The 15,706-nt window shown below is 40.5% G+C and overlaps 1 protein-coding gene across 3 annotated transcripts in view; it reads right to left on the bottom strand.

The window, feature by feature from the left end:
- Positions 1-4,852, bottom strand: part of LOC135182139 (solute carrier organic anion transporter family member 1C1-like) — a 29,557-nt gene extending 24,705 nt beyond the window's left edge. Inside the window, exons 1-2 of one of the 3 annotated variants that reach the window (XM_064156002.1) lie at positions 4,779-4,852; positions 168-313 (exon numbers count right to left, since the gene is read on the bottom strand). In XM_064156002.1, the coding sequence (XP_064012072.1) occupies positions 168-313; positions 4,779-4,788 (156 nt within the window). In that variant the 5' untranslated portion in view covers positions 4,789-4,852. Of the gene's footprint in view, positions 1-167; positions 314-4,364 lie in introns of all 3 variants that reach the window. The other 2 variants (XM_064156004.1, XM_064156003.1) reach the window with 2 other exon arrangements.
- Positions 4,853-15,706: the final 10,854 nt, after the last annotated feature.

Genomic DNA, 15,706 nt, shown 5'->3' with positions numbered 1-15,706 from the left:
CTTTTTAACTGCCAAACACATTTATTGACTTCTTTGTTATTGGAACCACAATCTAGAGCATTGTTTCCAACATAAGTACTGTCATACAGAAGTGAATTTTGATAGAACTTCAAATTGACATTTTCTCTATTCCAGAGAAAATACGTGGCAGAGGCTCCTCTCCATACCTTTAGCTTTGAGCAATTACGGCACATGGTCTTAGCAGGGCCTGTGCTGCTGTTGTTGTCTTGGAACAGTGACTTGTCTTTAAGTTTGCCAGCAGTGATTGTTCTGTCCATGGTTTCCTTCCTCCAGATCTGATATGTAGGGTTTCCTGTTTGGAAAATATCACTATGATTAACTATTATTTGCATAAGAATCATGGAAACATAGAATGGTTTGGGTTGGAAAGGACCTCAAAGATCATCCAGTTCCAAGCCCCCACCATAGGCAGGGACACATCCCACTAGAACAGGTCACTCAAGACCTCATCCAACCTGGCCTTGAACACCTCCAGGGAGGGAACAGCCACAACCTCCCCGGGCAACCTGTTCCAGTGTCTCATTACCCTCACTGTGAAGACTTCTTCCTAACATCTAGTTTAAATCTCCCCTCTGCCAGTTTAAACTCATTACTCATCCTGTCATTATAAGACCTCGTCAATAGTCCCTCCTCAGCCTTCCTATAGGCCCCCTTCAGAAACCGGAAGGCCACTGCAAGGTCTCCTTGAAGCATTCTCTTCTCTAGGCTGCAGAGCCCCAACTCCTGTAGCCTGTCCTCATAGCAGAGCTGCTCCATCCCTCTGGTCATCTTTGTGGCCCTCATCTGGACTTGCTCCAACAGTTCCATGTCCTTCTTGTGTTGGGGGCTTCAGAACTGCACACATTACTCCAGGTTGTGTCTCATGAGAGCACAGTTAAGGGGGAGAATTCTCTCCCTTGCCCTGCTGGCCACGCTGCTCTTGCTGCAGCCCAGCACATGATTGCTGTCTGGGCGGCACATGCATGCTGCCAGCTCATGTTGAGCTTTTCATCAACCCAGACTCCCAGGTCCTTTTCCTCAGGGCTGCTCTCCAGCCACTTGCCGCCCAGCCTGGGTTTGTGCTTGGGATTGCGCTGACCCAGGTGCAAGGACCTTACACTTGGCCTTGTTGAATTTCATGAGGCTGACCTGGGCCCACCTCTCCATATTGTCCAGGTGTCTCTGGCATACCTGCCCTTTAGCATAAGAATAAAGGTACCAGTGTTTTACAACATACTAGATAGTGAGACCCTGCTTGAGATGTCTGTACATTGACATCTTTTCTCAGGAAGAATGTTGTAGAGAAGAAAAAAATCCCTATGCAGCTGGAAGTTAGGACAGTATGTCAGAGTATCATCTTCACTATGCTTGAACTAATTCTTATACATTCTTATACATCTTCACTATGCTTGAACTAATTCTTATACTGTCTTTTAGATGTCCACCTTTGATCACTGTTCCATGGTAAATGGTGTGATCCACTAGGCATCTGATATTCATAGAATTGTTTTGGTTGGAAAAGATCTCTAAGATCATCAAGTCCAACCATTGACCTAACACCATCATTGCCACTGACCCATGTCCCAGAGTGGACCACCTCCAGGTGTAGTGACTCCACCATGTCCACTGGCAGTCTATTCCAATGCTTGACCACTCTTTTCAGGAAAGAAATCTTTCCTAATCTCCAAACTAAATCTCCCCTAGCACAATTTCAGGCCATTTCCTCTCATTTCATCACCTGATACTGAGGAGAATTTTCTCTGACTGTACAAAATATGAATTTGCAGAAATTCTGAATGCCATTCTGTCAGGTTTCCTGTGAGCAATATTATTTATTGGATCAATACAAAATCAAACCATAAATGATGACTGAAGAGAAAATAGGGTAAGAGAAGTCATAGGTTAAAATGTACTAGTGAAAAGATGGCACTAATTAAAATAAATTAATAAGGACTGCCTTCAAGTGCTTAAGTCTCCACAAGTTCCTACATGATAGATGATAAATGTGGTATTATAATGACACTGTCAAAACTTTACTTTTGTACTCAGCTACATTGGTTGATACAGATTAAGCTACTTAGGGGGAATCAGCTAATATAGACAGATCTGGAACCATAAGTCAAGAGTAATTGTCAAGTTCCCCTGATGAAAAACTGGTGCAGTAGTACCAAAATCAATTAGCTAGCTCCAGTATACATTGGCACACATATTGGAGGAACATAGAGGAACACAGATCAACAATTTGGGCTCTTAACATTTCTCCCACAAGAGACTGGTAACTTAGATATCCTGCTCTGTTTACAGAATCAAAGAACACTAGGGGTTCAAAGGGACTTTGAAAGATCATCCAGTCCAAGCCCATTGCCAGAGCAGGATCACCTGAGTAGGTCACACAGAAACACATCCAGGTGGGTTTCAAATGTCTCCAGAGAAGGAGACTCCATAATCTCTGGGCAGTCTGTTCCAGGGCTCTGTTACCCTCACACTGAAAAAGGTTTTTCCTGATGTTCACTTGGAACCTCCTATGCTCCAGCTTGCACACATTGCCCCTTGTTCTATCATTGCACATCACTGAGCAGAGACTGGCTCTGTCCTCCCAACACTCACCCTTCACAACTTTATAAACATGAATGAAGTCAGCCCTCAGGCTTCTCTTCTCCAAGCTAAAGAGCCCAAACTCTCTCAACTGTTCACAGGATCACAGGATGTCAGGAGTTGGAAGGGACCCAAAGAAATAATTGGGTCCACCCCTTCTAGACTCAATGATCTCATTGGGTCCCTTCCAATCTCTGACATCCTTTGATCCTGTGTTCCTGTCCCGTTGGGAATTTCTTGAAGTTCCCCTCCTGTAGCTTTCAGAGGCTAACTGACCTGAGTGGAGGTCATTTAAATGTTGTGTGATGGTTTGGGTGTTACCTGCCTCCCCACACTTTAGAAATCACCCAGACTAGACTCAGCTGGCTCTGGAAATATGAATGAAGCTTATATTTATAGCTAGCACAATATATAAGCAGCTATTTACAGTATATACAGTTATACACAGAAATAGACAAGGTAAAAGGTAATACAGAAATAGACAAGGTAAAAGGTAATACAGAAACACAACTCCCCTCTCAGAAACCTGAGTCCCCAGAAGGGGCTCCAACTGCACCTTCACCTTCCCCTTACCCCTCTCAACCTTACCCCAGACCCAAGGAAGAATGAAGGTTTGGCCAGGGGGTTAGGAAGCAAAGTAGGTTAGTCCAAAATGGAGGGTGAGGTTAGAGAGTAAGATGCAGCTCAGCCAGTTCCCCAGCAGAGGCGAGAAGAGACTCCCTTATCTATGTTTTGCTTTTATTCTTAAACATCTCAGCAAGCCTATGAGTGAAGTAGACATCACCATTGTTTTCCTTCCACAGCCTGTAATCTAGTTCTTCTCACCAAAACATTCTACCTAGCTTCAAACTAGTACATGTTGCGAGAGATTTTAGGCACCATTAGTGGTAGAGACACGGCAAAGTCCTGGTCTAATGTGCAAAGAGCACTTTCTTCCTCTGAAGAGCTCAGTTCTCCTAAGGAAGATGCCCAGGAGCAACCTGGACTCACTGGAAATGTTCACCCATGCCCAGAAATTGCAACCATCTTAGAAACAAACAATCATCCAGCACTTATTTGTACTGACTGCAAATAAGCACTTATACAGCATTCTAGATTAAATTTTCCAGGTTTTGTTCCAAGTCCTAATATAGCAAAACCCACCAAAAGTGACTGTGAAAAGCAAATGCTTGGTATATTTCAGAGAGACTGACACATAAAACTACTCAAGGGACCTAACTTTCCTTAGGCTATCTTCACAAATTCACAAAGTAGTTCACAAATTAAAAAACACTGAAAGAAAAAAAAGAAGTTAGAGATACTTAAAGTTTAATGAATTCAGACATACCAAAATCTTTACAGAATGAGAGCTGGAAGCTCTCCAAAACAAATACATTCTTTATTGATTTGTGTTTTGCTTATGATTAACTTTGTGTAATATTTGACTGCACTAGATAAATAGTATTTAAATCACTAACATGGTTTTCTTTTCACAATACTCAATGTTATGCTGCCAACCTGAAAACCTACCTTAAACTTAAAAATTTTTAAACTGTATAAACATTTATGCCTAATAAAGAAATTATATTTTCCATAACCACTCTATACAAATCTGAACTTTCATAAACCATTAAATCATTGACATCAGTGGTATCTCAAATTAAATAAAGCAAGAAAAATGATGGAAATTTTAGTTTACAGCCACTTAGAAAGAAATTAATTATTAGTTTTTTTGTAAGGAGGGATAAAACACTCCACTTTTAAAAAAGATCTAATGTACAGAATTGTACCTTTGCACTTTACATAATCTCCTCCAGGTTTAGTGCACTGGGATATACAAAAATGCCCAGTGTGTCCTGCACCAGCACCTAACAATTAAACAAATAAACAAACAATAAAAACATGGCAAGAGGCAGGAAGGGAGAGTGAAGAGAAATGGCGAGAGGCAGAGAGGGAGAACTTACTTTGTGTCACTGCGGTGTCAGGCTGTTTCGTTCCTGTGCCCTGCGGCCTTCAGGCTTGAAGCCAGTGCAACGTCACAGCCAGAGCGCTGCCTACTCCAATAAGTGGAGCACTCCACTGCGTGATTTTTAAACCCTGGATTTCCTTCTTAGAGTGATTGCAAAACTTTCCCAAAACTACTGATACAAAAGCTTTGCAAAAGAAGGCAAGTTTCTTGTGCAGACTTTGCTTTGGCAGCCTACCTGCCAGCATGCCAGTGGTGCCAGCCTCTCCCGGGAGGAACAAGGGTGGGTTTCGTTTCTTTTCTTTTCTTTTCTTTTCTTTTCTTTTCTTTTCTTTTCTTTTCTTTTCTTTTCTTTTCTTTTCTTTTCTTTTCTTTTCTTTTCTTTTCTTTTCTTTTCTTTTCTTTTCTTTTCTTTTCTTTTCTTTTCTTTTCTTTTCTTTTGTCTTTTCTTTTCTTTTCTTTTCTTTTCTTTTCTTTTGTCTTTTCTTTTCTTTTCTTTTCTTTTCTTTTCTTTTCTTTTCTTTTCTTTTCTTTTCTTTTCTTTTCTTTTCTTTTCTTTTCTTTTGTCTTTTCTTTTGTCTTTTCTTTTCTTTTCTTTTCTTTTCTTTTGTCTTTTCTTTTCTTTTCTTTTCTTTTCTTTTCTTTTCTTTTCTTTTCTTTTCTTTTCTTTTCTTTTCTTTTCTTTTCTTTTCTTCTTTTCCTTCCTTTTCTTTTCTTTCCTTTTCTTTTCTTTCCTTTCCTTTTCTTTTCTTTTCTTTTCTTTTCTTTTCTTTTCTTTTCTTTTCTTTTCTTTTCTTTTCTTTTCTTTTCTATTTTCTTTTCCTTTCTTTTCTATTTTCTTTTCCTTTCTCTTTCTCTTCTCTTCTCTTCTCTTCTCTTCTCTTCTCTTCTCTTCTCTTCTCTTCTCTTCTCTTCTCTTCTCTTCTCTTCTCTTCTCTTCTTAGTCCTGAAGTCGAAACACTAATGCTGCTTTGAGCATCTTCACAGACCCACAATCACAGAATGTTAGGGGCTGGAAGCAGTCTTGAAAGACCTCCCCTGCCACAAAAAGATCACCTAGAGCAATCACACAAGAATGCATCCAGGGAGGTTTGGAATGCTTCCAGAGAAGGAGACTCCACGACTTGTCTGGGCAGTCTGTGCCAGTGTTCAGGCACTCTCACTCTGAAAAGGTTTTTATTTATGTTCACTTGGAACCTGCTCTGCTCCAGCTTGCACCCATTCCCCTTGTCCTATCATTGCACATCACTGAGCAGAGACTGGCTCTATCCTCCTGACACTCACCCTTCACATCTTTATGAACGTGAATGACGTCACACCTCAGGCTCCTCTTCTCCAAGCTAAAAAGCCCCAGCTCCCTCAGCCTTTCCTCAGAAAGGAGATGTTCCACTCCCTTCAGCATCTTTGTAGCTCTGCTCTGGACTTTCTTAGGCATTTCCCTGAGGTCCTTCTTTAAGTGAGTGGCCCACAAGCAGACACAGCATTCCAGATGCAGCCTCATCTGGGCAGAGCAGAGGGAGATTAGTGCCCCACTATCCATGCAGCAGCTCACATACAAGAGCTCAGAATGAATAAGTTCAGCTTTCAGTGAGGATCAGTAGCGATACTAAGGGATAACTTCAAGGGTGATAAAATTTGTATTGACATCTATCAATTTTTGGTGTGGACTCTATATCATCACCCCAATGCAGATGTGCAAAAGGGTTACCCTTGTGAAGACCTAAAGAGAAAGAGATTCCCTTAGAAAATCACAGCCTGCTCTCAGGCCCTCTGTCTATCATAAATCAGGATTATTTAACACAGCCACAAATAGTTCCTGCAAGTGCCAATAGGTGATTCGGGACAACACAGCTAACCCCCCAAGCTTCTTACAGGCCAGCCAAACAAAAGCTAGCCCATATCTCACATCCTGACCAACCACATGTAAAAAATTATATTGCAGGTCTAATAAGGCACATACAGAGTGCAAAAATCCATGTCTTTTCTAAAGCAGAATTATCCAGCACAGATACAAATTCTGACCCAGAAGTCACAAGTCACTCCAGGTGGTGTCAACAGAGTCTCAAGAAACAGGTTTGGGTTATCTGATTGCATGTAACATCACCGAACTTGTTTTTGCAGAAACCTGAATTACAGAATCATATTCACATCTAAATAAAATACCATTCTAGTGATTTCTAAATATTGGGGGGGGGGGGGGGGGGGGGGGGTGTGGGCAAAGAGTTTATGACTCCTGTCACTTCAGGAATGCAGGAAAGAAAAAGCATTGTCCCACCATCTCCTTTCTTTGCAGCTAAAGGTAAACTCCTCAGAGACAAACTTTTGCAGAGTTTGTGTGAAAAGCCTTGATTAGTTTTTTTGTATATAAAAATACATTAAGAGATTTGCTAAGTATTATATTGTCATAATAGCATACATGGAAATGTATTGGTTTTTTTTAGCTTTCACAACTAAATTATGACCTTGCTAAATCCATAAATATGGAAGTCCTCTGAGGCTTGGTAGTTAACTGCAGGCTACAATTTTTAGCTGCCATCTTCCCACTTGTTATTGGATATTGCTTCACAGAATTTTACAGATTTTTCTGCAATTATCACATATTTATCAATTTATTATGTGTATTTATTTAAAGTTTCAGGTTTTGTATTTCACCAGTGAGCAAGTAAAAACACTAGTTAGTAAATAAATCTATCTTTTAGTAAGAATATATGTGGTGTCATTTTTCTAATGGTTTTAATTGCAGTGTTGCTGCATTAGTCTTTAGATATTAACTTCTTGCTTAATTTAGTTTTACCACAAGGAGTGAATGTATGTATTAAAACTTCTTCTCAAAAGGATTCAGAATGCAGGAAATGCAATCAAACCTGTCCTTCAGACAAACTGATCCATTTTCATACTCATATTTAAGTAAAGTTATCTTTGCTTCTTTCTTAAGACCTTAACCATTATTTTAGGGAAAAAAAATCAAGATCTATAAAATGCTTACATTTACTTTACCAGAATAAATATTTACTAGAATAAATCAGAATTTACTTCACTTGAGAAATTTTAATTTAGAGATATTACAGTCCTCATTGCATGGTAAACTTTGTGGAATAACAGATGTGAACATTAGCCACAGGTCCCCTGCTTATCACTGATGTCAGCCTACAAGCAGGGGAAAGGGCAGGTCTATTGGAAGGTAGCTAGAAAGGTCTGACATGAGAAGAGGTACAGTTCTTGACATGAGACACCCAGAAAAGTCCCATAAACACCTCAATAAATGTATTTTAACATTGAGTAGACATTTATCTATAGAGGGCATGACACTTGTAGCTGTTGCATGCAGATGGTATAACCTGCTTATGAGGCAGCGCTGCATGGATTCAGTGTAGACACTTCCATATGAGCCACTCAGTTTCTTTTTAGAGCCAGAGTAGGAAAAGGTATGAGTCTGTTGTAGATAGTTTATCTATGGGATGAAATGAACACCAGGTATGACTGTGGAAGAAAGCTAGACAGCAAGATCAGCTTTTGACAATGGAAAGTCAGGAGAAGTGAATTCCACTATAAAATATTTTCTACACTCCCACTTCCGTAGCTTTACCAAAATCATGTCCAGTGCCTGTGACAGTATTTGCCAGTTGTGATATTGTAGATTATAACAGATGAGGGAAAGGCCCTTGTAATAGAGGGACAGTCCTGGTGGGGCAAGCCACAGCTGCCACATCCTGGCCAAACCACTAGAACATGCTGGCCAAGAGCAGCATCAGCAGCACACATCAATGCCTCTCCTCAAGCCACCAGCCTGACAACTGGGAACCTGTTCTGCAAGGCCTCTGGGAGCACAGAACCTCAAAAACAGGAAAGCAGGTCACCAATACGGAAATGCTTGTTGTAGCTGATGAAGTGTTGCTGCTTCCTGTGTGACCTCATGCTGTCTACCTGCAGCAGGGTGGTAGTGACAGGCATTCAAAAGCAGGTGCAAGAGCCTCTGCAAGCTTCCCTAGGAACAGCCCTAACACAAGGAGCTGTCCCTCATGCCTCATGCAGGACATGGTGTCCCTGATGTGACGTGTCTGGCTGGCTGCACTTCAATGCCTTCAGTGTGTTATGAACTGCATCAAAAGAGTGCAAGATATTCTGTGGCTGAGGACAAGTAAGGACATTGCGACCAAGCAAGTGGGTGTACATTCCCATGCTCAGCCAGCCTGTCTCACCAGGAGCCTGCTTTGTACAATAGTCACCTAAGAAACTGCAGGAGTTTTAGGCTTGGCCTCGTGCCACGTTGAGGTTAACCAGGTGGCAGCTCCTGCTCAGGAGGCTGTCCATTCAGAGCTGTATCGAATTCAGCAGTGGAGGAAGTGCTGTGCAAGGGGAACCCACTTGCTGTGGCTTTAGCTGCACTCAGTTGCACAGATTGAATTTTACTGCCAAATAAAGCCCCAGTCTGAAAGAGCACAATCCTAAGTGCCAAGCGAGCAGCCTAAATACCACGTGGTGGTGTTGTGTCAGGACTGACGTGGCTACAAGACCAAGGCTCAGAGAGCTCAGTCTTTAAAACACATCGTGGGTTTTCTCAGAGTAAGCAGTAGCAGAGGGAACACAAATTCAATAGACCTATGGGCGCTGAAACATGGGAGGACAAGATGTGAAAGAAGGGGGTGAGGAGGGAAGTTCATCTTCTGCTTAAAAAAAATCCCAAGCAAGCAGACAAAAACCCCAAAACTTTTAGAAGCATGATTTCTATAGAAGGTCTTCCATCTTCTCTACACCAAATTTTCGCCTTCTGGAAAGGCGCACAGAGGCTCTGGAATTGCTATGCTACCATGGTGTTACTATGCTATCAGATGACCTTGTTTCAGTAACTCCAGTTTCTTTAGGTCACTAAAAGATATAATAAGACAAAGATACAAGTGGTAAAATAATTTTAGAGTGCTGTTCCATTTTCTCCTGCAAAACTTCATTTGGAAACTGTCCACAGACCTCCTGCAAAACTGGTGCAAGCCCCATGGAGTACTCATATGCAAAACCTCAAGTAATAACAGTATTAGGGGAGGATTGTTGCTGATCTCTTGAAACTATAAGACACATTTCATGTGTTTTCATGTGGGGAACAAAGTGAAAACTAGCAAACTTCAAAGGAATAGAGATACAAAATATTTCCAGTCATATAATTTCTTGCTAAGATAGACGGCATATGCTTTGAATGTAGATCAAATTTGTGCTTGAATTAATTAGTCTTCTGAAAAATAAGAGAGTATCTTTAAAAAAATAAAATCAAATTTTGTACAGTTTTAATGCATGATTTCCAGACTGAAATTTCAGCACACTTGGATCAATGCTTTAACCTGAATAAAGGAATTGTTGTTTATATACACTCGCAAATAAAGTATCACAGGATTTGGATAGCCCACACAAATGTACCTGAGATACTTTCAAAGCTGTAGAGGAGAAGTCTAGCTACCACAGACAACCTTCTGAAGAGGGGTGCCCACCTTCAATGTATGCCATTGGAAGTCAACTTTTACAACTATCTTGTGTGTGAGTTGTATTAAACATGAACCTTATGAAATAATGGGGGAAAGTAGCTTCTAAAAATCACAGCCCTTTTTGCCATAGAAAGTTTCTACTAAAAGAAAGTAAACAAGCAACTCTACAGTGGATTACAAGCCAAAAGAAGGCATCTTCAAATGTGGTAGTGCTGACGTATTTTAGAGGTCAAGATCTCTGTTGACCTCTCAAACCCCAGCTCAGAGTAGGAGATACCTGTGCCAGATCTGCAGGAGTGCAAAATGTACCTAAGTCAGAGGGCAGGGAGGAGTGTAGTTGTGCCCTCATGTGTAGAGTGACAGTGGAGAGAAGCCCTTCACTTGGAAATAGTTAACCGTGGGCACTTCCAGCAACATACCTGCACAAGGATTGCATTTTCAGTCTCACCTTCCAGTGGACGACAACCTGAAAGCACAGGAGAAATTCTCTGCTATCAAAATGTGGGGAAACCCTCTGGATTCCAGAACATGTGAGCATGATGATGGACCTGCATCACTTTTGCTCATCGAAGTAGCTGGTATTTGAGCACTAGTTAGCTCTTGCATTCAAAAATACAATAATAGCTTGAGCTACTGCTGAGTAATTCTCAAATAGTTTTCACTATGTGAAAGAGGAAAATTAGGAGGAACATCTCAATACCAGTTTGTTTTTACCTTAGAAAGTTATAAACTTACTTTCAGTTTTCTTTAATAAGAAGAAATCTTGAAGCACTTTTACAATGCATGACTATTATTACTTAGACAAATCAATAGGATTACTACTACTAAATGATAGTTTTAAAGTCTTTAAAGAAAACTTATGAACTTTGTGCTTTCACTTAAACAACTTCAAGAAAAAAAAAATCCTGATTTCTCCCTAGATCCATATTTCACCTGGCAGTTCCAAGGAAAGCAGCTTTTCTCACAGATACTTTTTAAAAAAATATTTCGTGTAAAATTTAGGGGGGTTCATGAAATTATGCCTAAAGGATTTTTAAAGCATTAATTGCAGTAATTGATTTGGAGGGAGTAGAGTTGTGGGTTTAGCATTTAAATTAAACATATTGTAATCTATCATGCAGCATAACCTCAGGCAAGCGTCCAATGGAAATTTCTTCCACTAAGGAATGTATAAAGTTATCTTCTTCTACAGTCTGCAAGAAAAGTCATAGGTGGCATTCGTGATACAGTTGTAAACCCTGACAAGGCAGCACCATAGAGACCCATTTTTGGGGGAAAAGGGATTGGGTTTGTTGTTTTTTGGGGGTTGGGTTGGTTTGTTTGTTTGGTTTGTGTTTTTTTGGTTGGTTTTTTTTTTAGTTGGTTGGTGTGCTAAGTTTGAAGCTAGCTAGAATGTTTTGGTGAGAAGAACTAGATTACAGGCTGTGAAAGGAAAAACAATGGTGATGTCTACTTCAGTCATTGGCTTGCTGAGATGTATAAGAAGAAGAATCAAAACACAGATAAGGCACTCACGTCTACTTCTGCTGGGGAGCTGACTGAGCTGCATCTCTAACCTCACTCCTCTCTGCCATTTCTTTCCTAATCCACTTTGCTTCCTAACCCCCTGACTGAACCTCTATTCTTCCTTAGGACTGGGGTAAGGTTGAGAGGGGCAGGGGGAAGGTGACAGGGCGGTTGGGAGCCCCTGCTGGGGACTCAGGTTTCTGGGAGGGCTGATGTGTTTCTGTATTCCCTTTTACCTTGTATATTTCTGTATATAAATGTATATACTGTGAATATCTGCTTATATATTCTGTTAAGCTGTATATAATAAGCTTCATTCATTTTCCAGAACTGGCTGAGTCTAGTCTGGGTGATTTGTCCAAAGTGGGGGGTGGAGGGGAAACACCTAAACCATCACAGCTGGCTGCTTTTGTTTGTTTAAATTTTTTTTGTTTGCTTTTGTTTCACTGGGGGATTTGGTTTGGTTTGTGGCAGAAAAGCAAAAATATGAGTACCTGAAAAAAACAAAAATGTTTCTGACATTTAATCTGCATCTGAATGTCACTCAATACAGCTTACACAAAAAACATGGTTCCTTGATTTTTGCTTTGTAAATGACACAAATTATAGAAAAATTCACAGGCAAAATAATCACACAGTATCAAAATATACCGTATGATTGGTTAAAGTGCTGCTGGTAGACCTTTTTTCAAGGTAATAAAGAAATATGCTAGACAAGAACCAGCTATCAGAACAAAAGGATGTTCACTGGATGAGCATCACACAGATTTTATGCATTTTTGGGCCAGATCATAACGTGCTTGGTACATAAGGACGGCACAGGCTTCATTTAGGGTGCTTGACATCCAAAGAATGTAAAAACAGCAAAGAGAAAAAATTTGGATGAGAAGCTCTATATTAAAATTGAACACAATAGGATGTCTGTGACAGAGTGGGAAATGTCCTAAGACAGTAAAATTAGCAGAGCACAAAACAATCTCCAGAGAAGTTGTGTAAGTCAAGCCACCTAGATTTAAAAATTAGACTTGACAAGGATTAATAAATATGTGCCAAGAAATTCTCTCTTATTTGCCGTTATTTACTGTAGTGAATTCATAAACTCCGAAGCACTAAACCAATGCGATTAGGACTAGAATTAGACACCTACATTTTTCCCATCTGTTAACATCACTACCTACCTTCTCCACCATGAGGACTTCATAAACAAGCAGTAGCTAAAATCTGCTTTGATAGCCCAAGATTCCCATTGGCAGCTTGCAGTGCAATTGTTACTCCCAAGCCAGTAATATATACTCCCATATACTCTTCCTCCTTCTGTGGAGGAGATGCCAGAGACATCAGCTGCAGTACTCTCTGCCTATTACCCTCCTTTTCTGCTTACCACTACTTGGGAAGTAGTTCTTCTTCTCAAACAAAGCCAGGTCACACCAGAGCTATGGAGGATCCCACTAGTGCTGCAAATCAGACTGACCAAGGCAAATTCATCTTGCTGCAGAACACACTGGTGTCTGCAAAGCCTCTAGTGAGGGACAGAGGTAAGTACTTGATTATAAAATGAAAAGCAAAACAAAAAAATGATGATGCACATGTTTTATTTCCATAGAGTTGTCTGGATTATGGGATTATTCCAGCACTCACTGCACTTGCCAAATGTTATGAGCAGATATTATACCTTGGCTGTTGCCTGACTGTCTTGGTCTGATTTCTGCAGCAAACACTATCTTCTGCCTGCCATACTGTAGTACATAAACACTGAGTAAGGATCATTCTGCATCCTGGAATTACCTGGATTCCATGCAAACACAGGCTAAACAGATCCTCTCAGAAAGTCTTCTTGTTTCACTATTTAAGGGTACATGCAGACTAATCTTGGTGCTCCCTTTTCCTTTAGCTTCATTTAGAGAAGACACTATTCAGTGAGTTTGTGATACTAAAGATGTAAATGAGCACTGACAGCTCACCTTTCACTTTGGAGCATTCAGGCCTTTGAATTTCAAAGAGTAACTCCTTATTAGTCATCTCTGCATCTAGAATCAACCAGGTTGGAAGAGACCTCCATGATCATCCATTCCAATGTATCACACATCCCTATCCAATTAACTAGACCATGGCACTAAGTGCCTCATCCAGTCTTTTCTTGAACACCTCATTCCTGGGCAGCCCATTCCAATGCCAATCACTCTCTCTGTAAAGAACTTCCTCCTGACATCCAGCCTATACCTCCCCCAGTACAACTTGAGACTGTGCCCCTTTGTTCTGTTGCTGGTTGCCTGGGAGAAGAGACCAACCCCCACCTGGCTACAGCCTCCCTTCAGGTAGTTGTAGGCAGCAATGAGATCACCCCTGAGCCTCCTCTTCTTCAGGCTAAACAACCCCAACTGCCTCAGCCTCTCCTCATAGGTTTTGTGTTCCAGGCCTCTCACCAGCTTTGTCATCCTTCTCTGGATGCATTCCAGTAGCTCAGTGAAGTTGGGGGAAGGTGAAAGGTACAAGTCATAACAGCAACGACAAATGACTGCAATAGCTCAGCCTTACTACTAAAGCCACCTAAATATATGGCAAAAAGGGTTTCCCAAGGATATGGATTTCTTCAGAATTTATCTTCTCATAGTGAGAAGCAAACCAGCTCTCCCATACCTGTCACTCTTCATCTCTCCAAACATTTACTGAAGTCATAATTCTTTTTTAACAGTATCACTGTCTGCTGTCATTGAAGGCTGTAGCAAGCTCACAATGTTCATACAGAAATAAGATTTGGAGAAACCTAAGCTACTCTCTACCTACCACTGCCTTTGCAATCTCTGACTGTGAGAAAAGTTCATAGCTCTATTAAGCCTCTGTTGTTCAGGCTTTGTCTGAAGTTAAACCATAACAAGATAAAATGAGCAGAGAAAGTTTGAACCAATGAATAGTTTTGTGTTTGGTGCATTTGAATTTAGAAATAACTTCTCTAGCACTCAGGACAGGACTTCAGAAGCCAGACTCCTATATGAAAGGAATTAAAAGAGAAGTCACTTAGTGTAATGCTAGAAAAATAGAGTGCATGTACAGCACAAGTGGTCTGTCTCTGTGTTTAAGTGCATGCATACATATATATATATATATACACCTTGTTAGGAATACTCCTGCAAGCTTCTGGTCATAAGAGGAAGTAATAAAGCCATAGCAGTGGTACTGCAAATCCTGGTATCCAGTTATCCAGATTCTCATGGGGAAACATTCCAAATATGCAGTATGAGGTACAGTAGCATGGGGGAAACAAAAAAAAAAAACTAAAACTAAAACCAAAACCACAGAATTAAAGCAGGGTTCATGTCCTGTTGGAAATCTTTTGAAATTCTGAAACTTTCCACATAAATTTAAGCTTGTTTTATATATGGGTTTGTCTTTCTGATACCAAGTTTTCTTGAACCTGGTTTACTACCTGCAAAAAAAAAAAAAGAAAAATCATCCTGTGCCAGACAATGGGAAGTAGCCTGCACTGTGGCCTTCCATAGAGCTGCCTCAAAACAATGGTAACAGCAAAAGTACAGCACGAACTGGGCCACTTTGTCTTCATGAACCACAAATGAGAAGTTTGTTTTTTTCAAAGCCTGTTTTGGAACCATTTAAATGACAGTAATATAAAGCTAGGTGGCCTTTATACAAACACAGAGTGTCAAGGCACTTTAAAAATGTACACCTTTTGTGTCGAAGTGTTTTCTTTTACACCACCATTTCCCATCTCCAGTGGGTTTTCTGCCCTCTTGAGTTAGAACCTTCCTCAAACACTGCTCAAGTATCCTCCAGCAACCTGGCATTCATAGTCACATGCATGTCTGCCCTGAGGAAATGATGTTTGTATTCCCAAAGCACCTCTTCTGGAAATTAACAGGCATATGTTGAGCTTCTGGCATGGAGCTGCCAAAAGGTCTGTTCTTGAAGGGACATTAGGCATTCCAGTACCTAAGATTTCACCTTCTAAAGGTGGGTCTTGCCCAGTGATTTAAGTCTCCCATGATTTAAGAAATCTATGCCTTTGACTCCCCAAACAAAGAAAGAGAGGGGCAATTACCTGGTAATTTTCCACATTCTCAGAGAAAGTCCTAAACAATGAAAGTTCAAAATCCCAGCTAGCATAACTGGGAACACTTTATGCCTTATTAAGAAAGGAAAATCTGAAAACAATTCTGTTAAAAAAAAAAAAAGC

The sequence above is a fragment of the Pogoniulus pusillus genome, chromosome 15, assembly GCF_015220805.1.
Source record: "Pogoniulus pusillus isolate bPogPus1 chromosome 15, bPogPus1.pri, whole genome shotgun sequence".
Lineage (NCBI taxonomy): Eukaryota > Metazoa > Chordata > Aves > Piciformes > Lybiidae > Pogoniulus > Pogoniulus pusillus.
This window is presented reverse-complemented; position numbering and strand designations above follow the sequence as displayed.